General features: G+C 41.9%; 1 protein-coding gene across 1 annotated transcript in view; it reads right to left on the bottom strand.

The window, feature by feature from the left end:
• Positions 1-15,224, bottom strand: part of abcb5 (ATP-binding cassette, sub-family B (MDR/TAP), member 5) — a 100,060-nt gene extending 84,836 nt beyond the window's left edge. The window contains exons 1-5 of the mRNA XM_059654618.1: positions 15,140-15,224; positions 13,283-13,361; positions 5,962-6,040; positions 5,815-5,872; positions 2,985-3,141 (exon numbers count right to left, since the gene is read on the bottom strand). Of these exons, the coding sequence (XP_059510601.1) occupies positions 2,985-3,141; positions 5,815-5,872; positions 5,962-6,040; positions 13,283-13,331 (343 nt within the window). The 5' untranslated portion in view covers positions 13,332-13,361; positions 15,140-15,224. The remainder of the gene's footprint in view (positions 1-2,984; positions 3,142-5,814; positions 5,873-5,961; positions 6,041-13,282; positions 13,362-15,139) is intronic.
• Between the last annotated feature and the right edge of the window lie 1,154 nt (positions 15,225-16,378).

The raw sequence follows: 16,378 nt of genomic DNA, 5'->3' as shown, positions 1-16,378 counted from the left end.
AGAAGTAGCCAGGCAGCTTGTCATTTCTGGTGATTACAAACCGTCAAAGGGAAATACGATCAGTCAGGAGGCTGATCTGTTGTCAGTCAGTAAAGGTGGAAAGGTGTACTGACTGAGTGAGCATGAAAGGCGGAAGGCAGGAAAGATTGGCAGATTGTCGGTGGGGGGTGGTGGAGATTGGAAGGGAGTTAGTGGGAATTTGGGGTGGTTGAGAAGCATTAGGATGCAGCAGCAAAGTTACAGTGTGAGTGAGGTAGCAGAGAGAAAAGTGTGGCAGTTCTATTTGAGGAGCACAGAAGATCATTAACCGTCCAGCGGCATTGCTGAGCTTTCCTGACTCGGGTGGCTACTTCAGAGCAGCTGGCAGTGTTTGGCATAGCACACAGCTGGGATTTGAATGTGGCACCCACAGTGTGAATGCCAGAAGGCCCAAGCACCAGTGAGTAGTTTGTTGCTGCCGCTGAGCATAAGATAGTGCAAGAGCGGAGTCACGTTTAAGACAACAGCCTCTTCATATTAAGTCTCACCAGCAACTTTTCTCGACCACTATAAACCATATAGTCCTTTAAACTGAGCCAAGGAAGAGGGATAGTGGCAGCAAACTACCCCAAGCACAAGCTGCTAATGGTTCGTATCATAGCATATATCCAACACAGTAGTCGCAGTGGGCATCATTGCTTAATACCACTAAATAACAATAGCACAAATTCCAATGAACCATGAACAGAAAATTACATTGTATCGGTCTTTGTCACTTTCTTTGTTTGCAGCACAGGCCAGTATCTATTCCCCTAACTGTACTATTTCTATTACTACCACACTTTTCTTTTCTCCCTGTACTCAAACGGTGCTCTGTACCATCGAGCTGCGGTCAGTTTGTTCATCATTCCTGTTGTCTGTGTGCAATCCACCCAAGGGGGATGAATGTTATACCTATTGGACAAAGGCACTGGCTGAAGCTTTTTCAAAGTTAAGTCCTGGATCCCCCATACTTTCCTCACTCATGACCACACCTTTTTGTCCCTGTAATTAATCTAAGGGTGGGTGCCTGCATCCTGAAACACAGAATCCTGGTGATTCCACCCCGTCCCTGATGATTCACAGTGTCTGTAGCCCATCAACTCTGAGCTGAAATTCCTTGAGCAGCTAATACTTGCTGAAGATTGCACCAGAGTCCACTAGCTCTTGAATATTACAGCTGCAATACATTACCTGCCAGGCCCCTCTCTTCTATTTAACAACTTAATTTGATTGTTAAGTATTATAAAAGTGTGTTTCTTAATTGTATTTTTCAGCTGCAATAATATCTCCTGATTAGAATCACTTGGCAAATCAAAAGAGATACAGAAGAAATACTGGTCAATCACCCAATTATTTTCCTAGGATGTCACATTTTGATGAGTTTTTTTCTGCTGTAATATATTTTTACTGACATATTCTATCCTGAAATAGAGAACCAAGTCCAAAGCTAGTAACTGTGACTGAATGCTTGTAATGATTTAAAATTTCTTTGGATGAGGTTTTAGCTGAACAATATAATCAACGTGATTATACTAGTGACGTAAATATGGTAGAACCATGAAAACTTCAGCTAACATGCATCCTTAGTAATGTGAGATTGGAAGGAACTGCGTTCAGAAGCTAGTGCATTAATTTTAAATGCACTCAGAACATTGTTAATTTCACTGAACATTATAATGCAGAAACAGCAAAGATAAGAATCAAGATAACAAGGTGTAGAGCTGGATGAACACAGCAGGCCAAACAGCACCAGAGGAGCAGGAAAGCTGAAGTTTCAGGCCAAGACCCTTCTTCAGAAATGGGGGAGGGGAAAGGGGTTCTGAAATAAATAGGGAGAGAGTGGGATGCGGATAGAAGATGGCTAAAGGAGAGGATAGGTGGAGAGGAGACAGACAGGTCAAAGAAATGGGGGTGGAACAAATAGAGGTGGGTGTAGGTGGGGAGTTAGGGAGGAGGTAGGTCAGTCCAGGGAGGACGGACAGGTCAAGGGGGTAGGATGAGGTTAGTAGGTAGGGGATGGAGGTCGGTCTTGGGGTAGGAGGAGGGGATAGGTGGGAGGAAGGACAGGTTAGGGAGGCGGGGACAAGCTGGGCTGGTTTTGGGATGCGGTAGGAGGAGGGGAGATTTTGAAGCTTGTGAAGTCCACATTGATACCATTGGGATGCAGAGTTCCCAAGCGGAATATGAGTTGCTGTTCCTGCAACCTTTGGGTGGCATCACTGTGGCGCTGCAGGAGGCCCAGGATGGACATGGCATCCAAGGAGTGGGAAGGAGAGTTGAAATGGTTCGCGACTGGAAGGCGCAGTTGTTTGTTGCGAACTGAGCATAGGCATTCTGCGAAGCTGTCCCAAAGCCTCCGCTTGGTTTCCCCGATGTAGATGAAGCCATGCCTGGAACAGCTGATGCAGTGTACCACATTAGCAGATGTGCAGGTGAACATCTGCTTAATGTGGAAGGTCTTCCTGGGGCCTGGATGGGGGTGAGGGGGGAGATGTAGGGCCAGGTGTAGCACTTCCTGCGATTGCAGGGAAAAGTGCTGGGTGAGGTGAGGCTGGAGGGGAGTGTGGAGTGAACAAGGGAGTCACGGAGAGAGTGGTCCCTCCAGAAATCAGATAAGGGTGGGGGTGAGGGGCGGGGTGGAAATGTCTTTGGTACTGGGGTCGGATTGCAGATGGCAGAAGTGTCAGAGGATAATGCATTGGATCCAGAGGTTGGTAGGGCGGTATGTGAGGATGCGAGGGATTCTGTTTTTGTTGTTACTGAAGGGTGTGGGTGAAAGGCATTAATTGCGGGAAATGCGGGCGACACGGTTAAGGGAGTTCTTGAACACTCAGGAGGGCACCATCACGTTTGCTAAGTGAAAAGGTTCTCTGTTTACCAATGATCTTTGGGTGATAAAACTGCTTAAAAGAGTAATAATTTCATTTTTTTAGATGAATGAAGCATCAAAGCATTCTCAGTACCTGCAATAGAGATGTTAGGCATGATACCACTGCTGACAAAACTGTCAGTCATTTCTCCAAAAACAATCATCACGAGAGGCAAAGCAATTCCATGTAATATTGCAGAGATCAGTCCGAGTAACATCAACAGTATGTCCAATCGATCTGCAAAGCGAAACTGTAAACAACAAAATGCCTCATCAATAGATACATCACATTAAACTGTGAAAGATATAAATACAGTGGACATAATATTGTGATTGTAATTTTGATAACTGTCGATAAATGCCACTGACTCCCACAACTACCTAGAATACACCTCCTCCCACCCACCCTCCTGCAAGAATTCCATCCCCTATTCCCAATTCCCCTGCCTCCGCCGCATCTGCTCCCACGATGAGGCATTCCACTCCCACACATCCCAGATGTCCAAGTTCTTCAAGGACCACAACTTTCCCCCAACAGTGGTCGAGATCGCCCTTGACTGCATCTACCGCATTTCCTGCAACACATCCCTCACACCCCGCCCCTGCCACAACCGCCTGAAGAGGATCCCCCACATTCTCACACACCACCTCACCAACCTCCAGATACAACGCATCATCCTCCGACACCTCCGCCATCTACAATCCAACCCCAGCACCCAAGACATTTTTCCATCCCCACCCCTGTCTGCTTTTCGGAGAGACCACTCTCTCCGTGACTCCCTTGTTCGCTCCACACTGCCCTCCAACCCCACCACACCTGGCACCTTCCCCTCAAACCGCAGGAAATGCTACACTTGCCCCCACACCTCCTCCCTCACCCCTATCCCAGGCCCCAAGATGACTTTCCATATTAAGCAGAGTTTCACCTGCACATCTGCCAATGTGTTATACTGTATCCATTGTACCCGGTGTGGCTTCCTCTACATTGGAGAAACCAAGCGGAGGCTTGGGGACCGCTTTGCAGAACACCTCCGCTCGGTTCGCAATAAACAACTGCACCTCCCAGACACGAACCATTTCAACTCCCCCTTCCATTCTTTAGATGGCATGTCCATCATGGGCCTCCTGCACTGCCACAATGATGCCACTCGAAGGTTGCAGGAACAGCAACTCATATTCTGCCTGGGAACCCTGCAGCCCAATGGTATCAATGTGGACTTCACCAGCTTCAAAATCTCCCCTTCCCCCACCGCATCCCTAAACCAGCCCAGTTCATCCCCTCCCCCCACTGCACCACAAAACCAGCCCAGCTCTTCCCCCCCACCCACTGCATCCCAAAACCAGTCCAACCTGTCTCTGCCTCCCTAACCTGTTCTTCCTCTTACCCATCCCTTCCTCCCACCCCAAGCCGCACCTCCATCTCGTACCTACTAACCTCATCCCACCTCCTTGACCTGTCCGTCTTCCCTGGACTGACCTATCCCCTCCCTACCTCCCCACCTATACTCTCCTCTCCACCTACCTTCTTTTCTCTCCATCTTTGGTCCGCCTCCCCCTCTCTCCCTATTTATTCCAGTTCCCTCTCCCCATCCCCCTCTCTGATGAAGGGTCTAGGCCCGAAACGTCAGCTTTTGTGCTCCTGAGATGCTGCTGGGCCTGCTGTGTTCATCCAGCTTCAGCTTCTGCTTGGATATTAACAAGGGCGAGCCCTACTTCTGCCCGATCTCTCTTGATATTCCCAATACTGTTGCACTGTTAGATTGTTTCGCCAATTCCCTCAGTTGAATATTGGGAAAACTAAAGCTATCATATTCAGCCTGCTTAAAAGTTTGACACCCGTCTTCAGGTTTCTTCCATTTCTCCATCCATTGTCTGAGGATGACTCTGGCTGTTCCCCCATAACATCCGACTTACCCTCAAGTTGAGTTTATGATTCTTTATCTTTCACATTGGAACACAGGACCAAGATTAGACCATTCACCCCCTTGCACCTGCACCAACATTCAGTAAGATCATGGCTTATCTATGGTCTATCTCCATATGTCTGCCTTGTGCCCATAACACTTGCTACCCTTACTGAATAAAAATTGTCCATCTCAGACTTTTAGGTTTAGTTATTGAATTAATGACAACCACCATTTTGAAGAAGAGAGTTCCAAACCTCCATTACTCTTTATAGAAATGCTTCCTGACATCATTCCTGAATATCTCAGCCCTAATTCTTACACTATGCTCCCAGTTCCAGAGTCTTTGACCAGTGGAAATAGTTTATCTTTATCTACTTTGTCTTTACCTGTTCATATTCTGAAGACTTCAATTAGATCCCTTCTTAACCTTCTAAATTTTAGAGAATAAAGACCTGATTTTTCTTATCACTCCTTTATAGCTAATAACTGAAGTCCAGGTATCATCCTTGTAAAGCTCCCTCCTGAACTCCCTCCAAGGCTAAAACATTCTTCTTAAAGTGTGGCACCCAGATCTAAACACAATACTTTAAGTAGGGTCTAACCAGGGTTTTGCATAATCCTAGTATGATATCTGCATCCCTGTACTCCAGCCTTTTAGATATGAAAGTTAGCATTCCATTAGCATTCTTGAAATACTAAATCATCTCTGTAAATGTCTCAGTCCTCAGTAAACTTTAACTCATAGAAAGTTTTGCTGCCTATCATCCCACAGCAGGGCAAGAATTTTGACCACCAAAGCCCCTACCCCAGAAGTTAGCTTAGCGGTGAGGGGAGGAGATAAAATCCAGGGAGATGGTGGCCCACTTCCCACTGTCCTCCCACCCACCAGGATTTAAATGGAGTAGGGATGGGACAGCGGCTTTTTGAGTTGCCATGGAGACCAAATGATTCATGTATTCATGTCCAAGCCAGCAATATACAATTCTTATTGTGTAAAGAAAAATAGGAAAAACAAACCAGTTCAAAGATTCCAACCGCCTTTGTTGCCTCTTTTCCTTTATTCTTACTCTTTCCTCTACAGAAATCAAATAAAATCTAAAATTAGTTTGCAGTGAAAATAGTGAGAAAATCTGTTTGCCTCTGAATTGTGAGATGATTCCTTACTTTCCTTTCTGTGGATGACCAGCGTCTGCATTCCCATCCTCCTGGTAGCCTTGATTGTCATAGCCAACAATTAAGGATCCTGTGGGAAATTTGTCAATATTTTGATTAAGATTTTTGTTTTTGTTGCTATTGAACTAAGTGGCATAAAAGCAATAAGCACATCAAATGTACTTAGCCCATTGTATCTACATTGTTTGTGTGAGTAATTAGTTTATTCTTTCACAAGTCCTTTCTCATTCTCCATCGCTCTACAGGTAGTTTTCTTTTAAGCCTATATTTTACTCAAGTTTGATAGTGCTGAATCTTCTTCAACACTGGGTCAGGCAATGGATGCAAGATGATTCCAACAAATGGCATGGAAAGGCAGAAACAAGCCCCCACCTTCCCTTTGCTTTTTATTTGTCTAAATTCATTATTCTTTTCCTGCTAAAAACCATTTTTCACTCTCTACAACCAAAACCCTTCGCAAAGTTCAACTCTCTTATTACATCGTCCTTTCATCTTCTTTGCTGCCTGGCCGTGCTGGAGGAAGAGCAATGCTCTGGGACAGCCAGCAGCCACAATGGGCCAATATGTGATGAAAGGGACAGGTTTCCACTCGCGTTATCTATTAACTCACACATGATCCCAGCCAAATGTCAGGCAGCCCATCACCCATTTTAATTCCTTTGGTCGTATTATGGGCTCTTTTCTTCCAAAGATGCGACTGAGTGGCACAGCTGTTACTTTAGGTGCAGATGGGGACATGAACAAAGTGAGTGAGTACAAAACACACAGGGTTGGCTGCCTAATGTTCAGCTCTTCATCCCTTATGTCGGAGAGGATCTTGACTCAAAGCATGGACCCTGTCCGTGGTTCTGGGGCTGGTATTGGACGCTGATTTTGACTTATTTTACAGGCACCTAGTGACTGACAGCTATCTTCCTAGACTTGACTGAGAACTATTGACAACCTTAACAAGCTTCCTGGTTTTGTGTTTACACTTAAGGGTGAGATAATACAACAGTAATGTGAGCCTGTTACCTCTGACTGAGGGGGTAAAGTGCAAAAAGGCAAGGCAACAATGGTATACTGTGAAATGACAGCATGTGAGGTTTTGGGGGTTGGGGTGGGTGAAAGTGAGTGAGGGAAAATTTTGTGGGCAACAGTGAGAGTGATAGAACATGAGAATTAATGGGAGGTGGGTAAAGTAACAGAGATAAGCTGAATGTGAAGTATCAGAGAAAGATGGTGGCACTTAGACTGGTGGAACGAAGAAGGTCATTGACCTTCTTCCTACATTTGCTGTTGGTCCACCCAGATAACTGAGACTGTACTGACCTGAGTGGCAACCTGAGACCAGGCTGACATAGTTTGGTGTTGTGGCCTCTTCTGTTAGTCCTGAAGGAAGATGGCGTCCTGGCTGTGCATCACCCCAGCCAACAGCAGCTCCAGGACACTACCGACCGGGTGAGGTTCCAAATGTCCATTGTTTGTCATGCCCGGGACGAATGCTAGGAAATGTGTAGGGCAGCTGCGGACTGACTGTGCTTGTTCGGATTGATGGAAGCCATTCAAATATTGTGCCAGTACTGCTGCCAGGAAGGCTGTGATATTTAACAGTGGCAAATTGTCCTAGGAATGGCGCATGGTTGAATGGAGCTGAGATTGGTTGACTGGGATGACAAAGGAGCAAGGTGGGTTAATGAGGTGAGAGTGACAAGAACTGATAGCCAATGAGATGATTTTAGTAAGCTACAGTGAGAAAACCAGCTTTTCCTCATTATGAAAAGACCTCTAAAAAACTCGATACAACCTGCACTCGGACAGAAAAAAGCAAGATTCGTCCCCCCGGCCATCAAGGAGAATAATCCCCAAATCCCTAAATTCAGCAACTTTAAAATCTGTGCTGCTTTTTATGGTTTAGCTGAAACAAACGAGGCTCTAACATCTTTTAACTCATGGTGCAATCCATTATTCTCTTTTTTATATGTCTGATCACTCAGTAATTCTTAGCTGGATTGTTAGGATTGTGCCAACAGAATGAAAACATCCTACAAATAAGTCATGGCTTGCACAGGTCACCAATACAATTCAACATTCACACGAAATAGTGTTTCCAATAAATCCATTCATTCTGATTGACCATTAGAAATAGGGACAGGAGTAGGCTGTTCAGCCCATCAAATCTGATCCATCATTCATAGGATCACGGTTGATCCAATATGCCTCACATCCATTTTCTTGCCCTTTCCCCATAACCCTTGGTTCCCTTAATGATCAAAAATCAATCTGAGCCTTTGATATATGCAAGGATTCTGTCCCCACAGCTCTCTGAAGTAAGAAGATTCAAAGACTAACAACCCTCTGAGAGGAGAAGCTCCTCCTAATCTCAGTTTTAAGTTTTTCTCCCTCCTTTTATTCTGAGGCTATACCCTTTGGTCCTTGACTCTCCCATGAGGGGAAACATCCTTTCAGCATGTACCCTGTCAAGTTCCTTCAGGGGCTTCCTATATGTTTCAATAAGTTTACCTCTTATTCTTCTAAATTCTGGTGAGTACAGTATCATCCTGTTTAGCTGTTGCTCGTAAGACAATGCTTCCATACCATGGATCATCCTAGAGAGTTTTCTCTGAACTACCTCCAGTGAGATGATATCTTTCCTTAAATAAGGCGACAAAAGCTGCTCACAGTGCTCCAGATGTTGTCTCACTAGCACCTTCTACAATTGCAGTAAGACTTCCCTCCTCTTATATTGCCCATGTTACATTGATAGTTTGATGTTAGAAGTCTCACCTGCCTTGTGGGAGGTCTGAGTTCAATTCCCAGCCAATGCTTGGCAGTCTTTTTCTTCCATTCTTTGGGAGGTCTTGTCTCACAAATGATTGAGTTTTTTGAGGAAATGATGAAGGAAATTGATGCGGGTCAGGCAATGGATGTTGTCTACATGGATTTTTGCAAGGCCTTTGACAAGGTCCCTCATGGTAGGCTGGCCCAGAAGATCAAATTGCATGGAATCCACGGTGAGTTGACAAATTGGATACAAAATTGGCTTGGACATTAAAGACAGAGGATAGTCGTGGAGGGGTGATTTTTCTGACTGGGGGTTTGTGACCAGTGGTGTTCTGCAAGGATTAGTGCTGAGACTTCTGTTATTTGTAATATACATAAATGACTTAGATGAAAATGTCAGTCATCTGATGAATAAATTTGCAGATAATACAAAAATTGGTGGATTTGTAGATAGAGAGGAAGGATGTGAAAGGAGACAGCAGGATATACATCCAGTGGAAAGTTGGATGAAGAATGGCAAATGGAGTTTAATCCAGGCAAGGGTGACATAATGCATTTTGGGAGGCCAAATTCAAGAGGAAAGTATACAGCAAATGACAGGACCCTTAGGAACATTGATATACAAAGGGATCTTGGCTGCCTGAAACTGGCAGCTCTAGTGGATAAGTTTGTAAAGAAGGTATATGGCATGCTCGCCTTCATCAGACAGGCTTTGAGTATAGAATTGACAGTCATGTTGCAGTTGTATAAAACTTTGAACAGGTCACATTTGCAGTTCTGGTCACCACACTATAGGAAAGATATGGAGGCTATTGGAGAGGATACTGAAGAGGTTTACCTGGATGTTACCTGGATTGGAGTGTATTCGCTATAAGAAGAGGTAGGACAAGCTTGTATTGTTTTCGCTAGAGTGTCAGTGACTGAGGGGCTGCCTAATAGAAGTTTATAAAATTATGAAGGATATGGAAAGGGTGGATAGTTGTGGTCTCTTTCTCAAGGTGGAAATGTCAAATATTAGGGGGCATAGGTTTCAAGCGAGAGGGGGAAAGCTTAAAGGAAATGCACAAGCAAGTTATTTTTAACGCAGAGGACTGTAAGTGCCTGGAACAGACTGTCTCAGCAGGCAGTAGAAGCATGTATAAATACGAGGCATTTAGACAGATACATGAGCAGGCAGGGAATAGAAGCATACAGACCATGTGCAAGCAAATGGGATGAATTTACATTGGCATCATGATCTGCACAAACATGATGGGCTGAAGGATCTGTCCCTGCCCTGTAATATTTTGTGTTCTGTGTCCTAACCCTTGAAATAAGGCCAAAAATTCCATTTGCGTCCCTGATTACCTGCTGCACCTGTGTGCTAACTTTCTGCAAATTGTGTACATGTTCCCCCAAGACCATTTGTGTTACAGATTTCTGCTGCACAATCAAAGAAATATTAAACTTTTCAACAGCAACCAAAATGTGTTTTTGTTTATAAATGATGACACTATTTTTCAATAAAATGTAGTCTGCTATATACAACTTAAGGTATTGAGCTATGATTTGTAAGATGTTTATTTATATTTTCTCCTGTGTGCAGGGCTAACAGTACGTCCGAGATCTATTGGCATGGGGGAAAGGGTAGAGTTTTGGAATGGCCTTTAAATCTCTTCATAGCCCACAACAAAGACAGATTTTACACTGCATGGAGCTGTTAATCAAACAATGAGTGTGGAATGTCCCCGCTGTATCAAATGGTTGGTTGTAAATGCTGTAATTGAGTTATAGAGATCTGAGTCATAGAAAAAGGGCCTTCCCTTTGATCCAATATGTCCACACCAGTCACAAACATCCACTTAACTGTTTCTAATCAAATTCAGTGGTTGCTTTCCAACTGTGTCTGCTCTGCATATTCCCCATGCAGTAGTTCATGAAAAATAAAGCCTTCCTCAGTATTTTTGAAACGTGGGCATAGAGAGGAATCTGCGCATTTGTCCTTTTTGTGCTCAGAGACAGGTAAATTTAATCTCTCCTTGTGATCCTAACTTTTTTCACATATAGTTAAGGAAAGCACTACATTGTCATTGAACACTTCCCATAAAAAATGTCCTTGCTGTTTGCACATGATAAGTATTAGAAATGAGATAGCTCCTTCGAAATAGAGAAGGAGGGTCTAGACCCAAAACATCAGCCTTCCTGCTCCTCTGATGCTGCTTGGCCTGCTGTTTTCAACCAGCTCTACACCTTGTTATCTCAGATTCTGCGGCATCTGCAGTTCCTACTATCTCTCTAACTGATCTTACGCTTCTATTTTGTGTCACCTCACGAGATAAATTACAGTCCAAGGAAGGCAATTTGTTCATCATATTCTCCCAATTCTGGTCTCAAATCTGCCTTGGCTATTATATTTCACAATGCCAAATAGTTGGAAAAGCAAATAGATTGTTATTGTTTTTTGCAAGGAAATTGAATACAAAATGGGCGACTATGCTTCAGCTATATAAGGCACGGCTGAGTCATCTGGATTCCTGTGGACCATGTTGGTCCCTGCATTTCAGAAAAATGTACTTGTATTGAAAACAATTCAGAGAAGATTTATTAGGCTAACACCAGGAATGGATCGGTTGCACGTGACGAAAGGTTGCCAGGTTAGACTCATAGCTACCTAATGGAGTTCAAAAGTGTAAGAGGTGATTTAATTGAAACACATAGGATTCTGAGGGGTTTTGATGAGTGAATACAAAAAGAATATTTATACTTGTGGAGGTTCTAAACTAGGGATTATTGTTAAAAAACTAAGGGGCCATCCATTTAGATGGCGACAAGGAGAATTATTTTCTTAGAGAAGATCGTAAGTCTTTGGAACTCTACTCTTTGAACGGCAATGGAAGCAGAGTCTTTCAACCTTTTTAAGGAAGAAATAGATAAATTCTTGATAAACAAATGGGTGAAAGCTTATTTTGAGCAGGATGCAGTAATCAGATCAGCTGTAATTTTAATGAATGAAATAGCAGGCTTGAGGGGTCAAGTGTCCTCCCGCTGATCTCAATTTGTACATGTCTATGGCCTCAAAAATAATTCAACAAGCACTAATTGCACAAACCACACTTTTAGCAGAAACTTAAGAACATAGTCAGTTATGTTTTATCACAGTGTTCTTTAATCAGAATTAATAACTTTCAATATTTCAACATTTCTACATCTTACAAATCATATACAAGTCAAAAAAATTTGTTTACTAACCAAATTCTAACCTCTGTTACATAAATATGCACAACTAAGGTATCTCACAACCCTCAATTCCACATCATTTTGCTGTCAAATTTATTTTCTGTTACCTTATGAAACATCTTTCCAAAGTCCTATCAACACTCAGTCCAAAACTAGAGGGCATAGGTTTAGATGAGAGGAGAATGATGTAAAATAGATCTAAAGGGTAACATTTTCATGCAGAGGGAGGTCCATGTATAGAATGAACTGCCAGAGGAAGTGGTGGAAGGTGCTACAATTACAACATTCAAAGGCATCTGGATGAGTGCATGAATAGGAAGGGTTCAGATGGATGTGGGCCAAATGTTGGCAAATGAGATTAGATTTATTCAGGATATCTAAATGGCATGGACAAGTTGGACCAAAGGGTCTGTTTCCGTCCTGTTTGGCTCTATGATTGAATAACTCTACTTCAGGTTTCTTCATTATTTCATAGAAGAACCAAATCAAGTTTGCCTGTCATAGTTTGTCTTTACTGAATTCAAATTAGTTGTCATTTATTAACTGTTATACTTCTAAATGGAAATCAATTTGGCCCACTCTCGACGTTTCCCAGCACTAATATTAAGCCTATCTATCCATCTCCACTTGTGTGAACTTGGTGTCGCATTTAGATAAGTCCACAATTCCTAACAAGTAATCTGCATGAATGATGATGCATAACAGGTTAATATTGCAGCACAAATTGTTTTAAGGAATCTTCATTACATAGTGCTAAATAACTCATCTACTCACAGATAAATGATTAGTGCAACATGAGAAATAAAGGCTAGAAAAACATATTGGATCCACATATACTGGAAGAGGAATGATACAAAACAATGTATTTAATTAAATTTATTTCCTACTATAAGATGGTAGCACCCGTGATCACGCTGGGAAACTGGTGAACTAACAGTCCTTCTCTCCAACACATGCCCCCTTTTACAAATAAAGTGAGCAGTTAACTGTGGCATACCATCATTTTAAAAAAACAAAAATCAAGTTGTATACAGAAAAGCCCACTCGTCAATTAGTTAACTCGTTGTAGGTCATAATGTTAATGTTCAGCACAAACATAGATTACCAATTGATAATCACTTGAAAATCTCAAACTAAAAAATTCTTTCCAAATTTCAAATGCAGTTTCATATCTAGTTGAGCTTCAGAATTCTTGTTTCTCTTTAATAGTGATGTAAATGTGTTCGTGTTTAAAATGAGCAGGCTAGTTTTGACTGCATTGTTTATAACATTTCTTCAGATCTTGTGAAATACATAGTGCAGTACTTGAAAAACATACATAATAAAGGCTTACCACAGGCAGCAACATCTTCCACTTTGTTTGCTTTGAACTCTTGAACCATGATTTTTGGGATTCCCACTTCCCTTGAAAACTATTGAAAGTAGAAAAAGCAGAAAGCAGTGAGACTGTTGTGTGAATTAAACTTACAAGAAGCAAAATTTGATCTAAATACTGGATGAGCCATTTCATGGATCCTATTTCCTGAAAACGAAGGTGGCATCTGTGCTGACTCTAGGAAACTGTGAAGAATTAGAAACTTTGCATTGCTACTAGATTAGAATTTTTTTTGTATTCATTTATTTATTCACGATTTATGGCTTTCACTGGTTTGGCTAACATTTACTGCCCATGCTTAGTTGCCCTTGAGAAGAATAGAACCTTATTCGTCTGGATTTTGGATTCATTGGTGAATGAGTTGTACCAGGTTTCAATCACACTTGAACTTGTCAATTTGTTTGTTATGGGTTTTGAACTGAAAGTCATGGTGTAGACAAGGCCAATAAATATGACATCCTGTACAGAGCATCTGGGAGCTGTATGAACAGAATAAATAACTATGCTCACTAATCCTCTAGGTCCAAGTGTGAACGCTTCCAATTAGGCTCCTTAATCCATTCCATCCACGCTTTCCCTTCACCACTGTAATTGTCCCAATCAAAGTAAGGTATAAAATATTTAATGTGACTTTAGTGAAATATCCCTCCTTCTCAACTTGACCACAGCTTTAAACATGGTTTACCATGTACTCCTCCTTCAATATCTCTCCACTGCTATCCAGCTGGAGCTAGGGGGAGTACATTTGCCTTGTGTGTTCTTATCGATCCAGTGTTAGGGGGAAATCCATTTCAATAGCTTCAGACCAAGCTGGCCTTTCCTCTTCCACTGCCCATAAAAGTGAGCTCACCCAAAATCTGCTGCCCCTATTCTAACTCACACTGAGTCCCGTTTATCTATTATCCTGTCCTTGTTTACCTACAATGTCCTAGTGTGACAATATCACAATTTTAAAACACATCTTTTTTAAAAAAAATGTCTCATTGCCCTTACCCTTTCCTATTTCTATGGCCTCTTGCTGTCCTACAACCCTTTAACTGGTCTGCACTCATCTAGTTCTGACCTCTTACACATCCCTGATTTTAACTGCACCACTGGGGTTCATCACTTTCAGTTACTCAGGACCTCAACTTTACAGTTCTTTTCACTATCCTATTTACCTCTCTATCACCCCCTCCTCCTTTAAGTCATTCCTTAAAACCGATCCTTCAGGCTAATGTTTTGTGAATTTGCCCTAATATCCCATTGTGTGACTTGGAATTTAGCAAGTCTTCTTTAGAACACCTCAGAACATTTCACTATGTTAAAGAAAATATAAATACAAGTTATTGTATTACCTCCTTAATGAATCAGATTGAGGAATCATTACTGAGTAATGTAGAGTCTGAGGTTGTTTGGCTATACTTAAGGCATATCACAAAATTAGAGAGATATTTGCATTGAAATAAACAAGTCCTTATTTCTGGTGAGTTTAGATCCTATCCCTGAAGTAAGGACAGGAACTTCACACCACTCAGCAAATTTGCACAGTCAGGCAAATGCCGTGTATAGCTTTGGAGTAACCAGGGTATCTCTGTAATCAACTTCCTCATTTTAACGTTCTACACTTTAAAATTCCAATTTTACTCAAATAATGTGGAGATCTAGATCCCACTAATAATCTAGCTGCTCCTTATTTTAGTATCTACCTTCTCGCTGTGGGATTTTCATTATAAATAACAAACTTTTTACAAACTTTTTACAGCTTTAAATAATATTGACTCTTTTAAAGCAATGTTATATGGAAATAAATTGTCAACCAATGCATTTGCTTACCTTGATTTGCCAGTCTTAAAAATGCTTTTCATGCGTTCTCTGTGTCTGACTCCTCAAAGGCGCAGACACTTCTTTTTCATTGATGCATATAGATGCAATTGGATGTACTTGCGGCTGAGGCACAGGTATCAAATTTCACCTCCTATGTATGATATAGTGTCCACATGACTTCCAAATCAGTGAAAGGTGAAGGTTGTTCCTGTCTGACAACTTATATCATCCAAAGAATTATTATTGATTTTTTTTAAAAATCACAGCTATGTTTATTAATCAACAAAGCCTTAACTGGGTTCCAAGTGGAAAGTATTCATTCAAATTTATCTGCCTAGAAAATGAAGGTATTGAATCAAAATTGTCTCCCAGAAGAAGAACATTCAGTACAAATCACGCATTCAGAAATGACACCTCGAAGAGACCGTTCACACCCAGTGACCCATTGTCAGCATTTCACAAACATCCTCTCCGGAGAGCAAAAGCTCAACAGCTAGTTGGTTGGAACAGCCCAGAAAGTGTCTCTCCTTGGCAAAGACAGTTTCAGGCAAGGTTGCTTTACCTGGACATTTCTTTCAGCGGTTATGAAATATATATTTTGAAAAATTAATTGTGAAATAATTTTATGACCACATCCGGACAATAACAATGACAACTGTGTAGCATGAATAAATTTAAAAATGCCTCTGCCTTGTAAATTTAGGGGCCACAATCAAAGACGATTTGTTTTATTCATTTATGGGACATGGGCATCACTGGCTGAGCCAGCATTTATTGCCTATACCTAACAGCCCTACAGAAAATGGTGGTGAGTGAGGGCCTCTAGGAGCTGGGATGACTGACCTCCAACAATTGCCAGCTTCCTTTGTGCCACCTATGACTTTGACAAGCTTAGAGGTGTTCCCTATGATTCCCACTGACTCCAGTTTTGCTAGGGCTCCTTGATGCCATACCTCAGTTAAATATAGCCTTCATATCAATGGCAGTCACTCTCAGCTTTCAACATGTGGCGAAGGATGTTCAAGCCACTATATGCAGGTCAGAGGAAAATTCAAAGAACCAGAAGAGACACAGGAGATGAGTTTAAATGACAAGAAACTACTGAAAATGACTTCTGTTCCACAAAAGTTGCCCCAGTAGTGTTTTTGTAAAAATTAAAGAAATTTATACCCCAATTAGATTTTAGCCAATCAGCACAGCCCAGCAATGACAGTGAATTCCCAAATTTACTTTGAAAATAATTCCATT

Source organism: Stegostoma tigrinum, chromosome 2 (assembly GCF_030684315.1).
Source record: "Stegostoma tigrinum isolate sSteTig4 chromosome 2, sSteTig4.hap1, whole genome shotgun sequence".
NCBI classification, from domain to species: Eukaryota; Metazoa; Chordata; class Chondrichthyes; order Orectolobiformes; family Stegostomatidae; genus Stegostoma; species Stegostoma tigrinum.
This window is presented reverse-complemented; position numbering and strand designations above follow the sequence as displayed.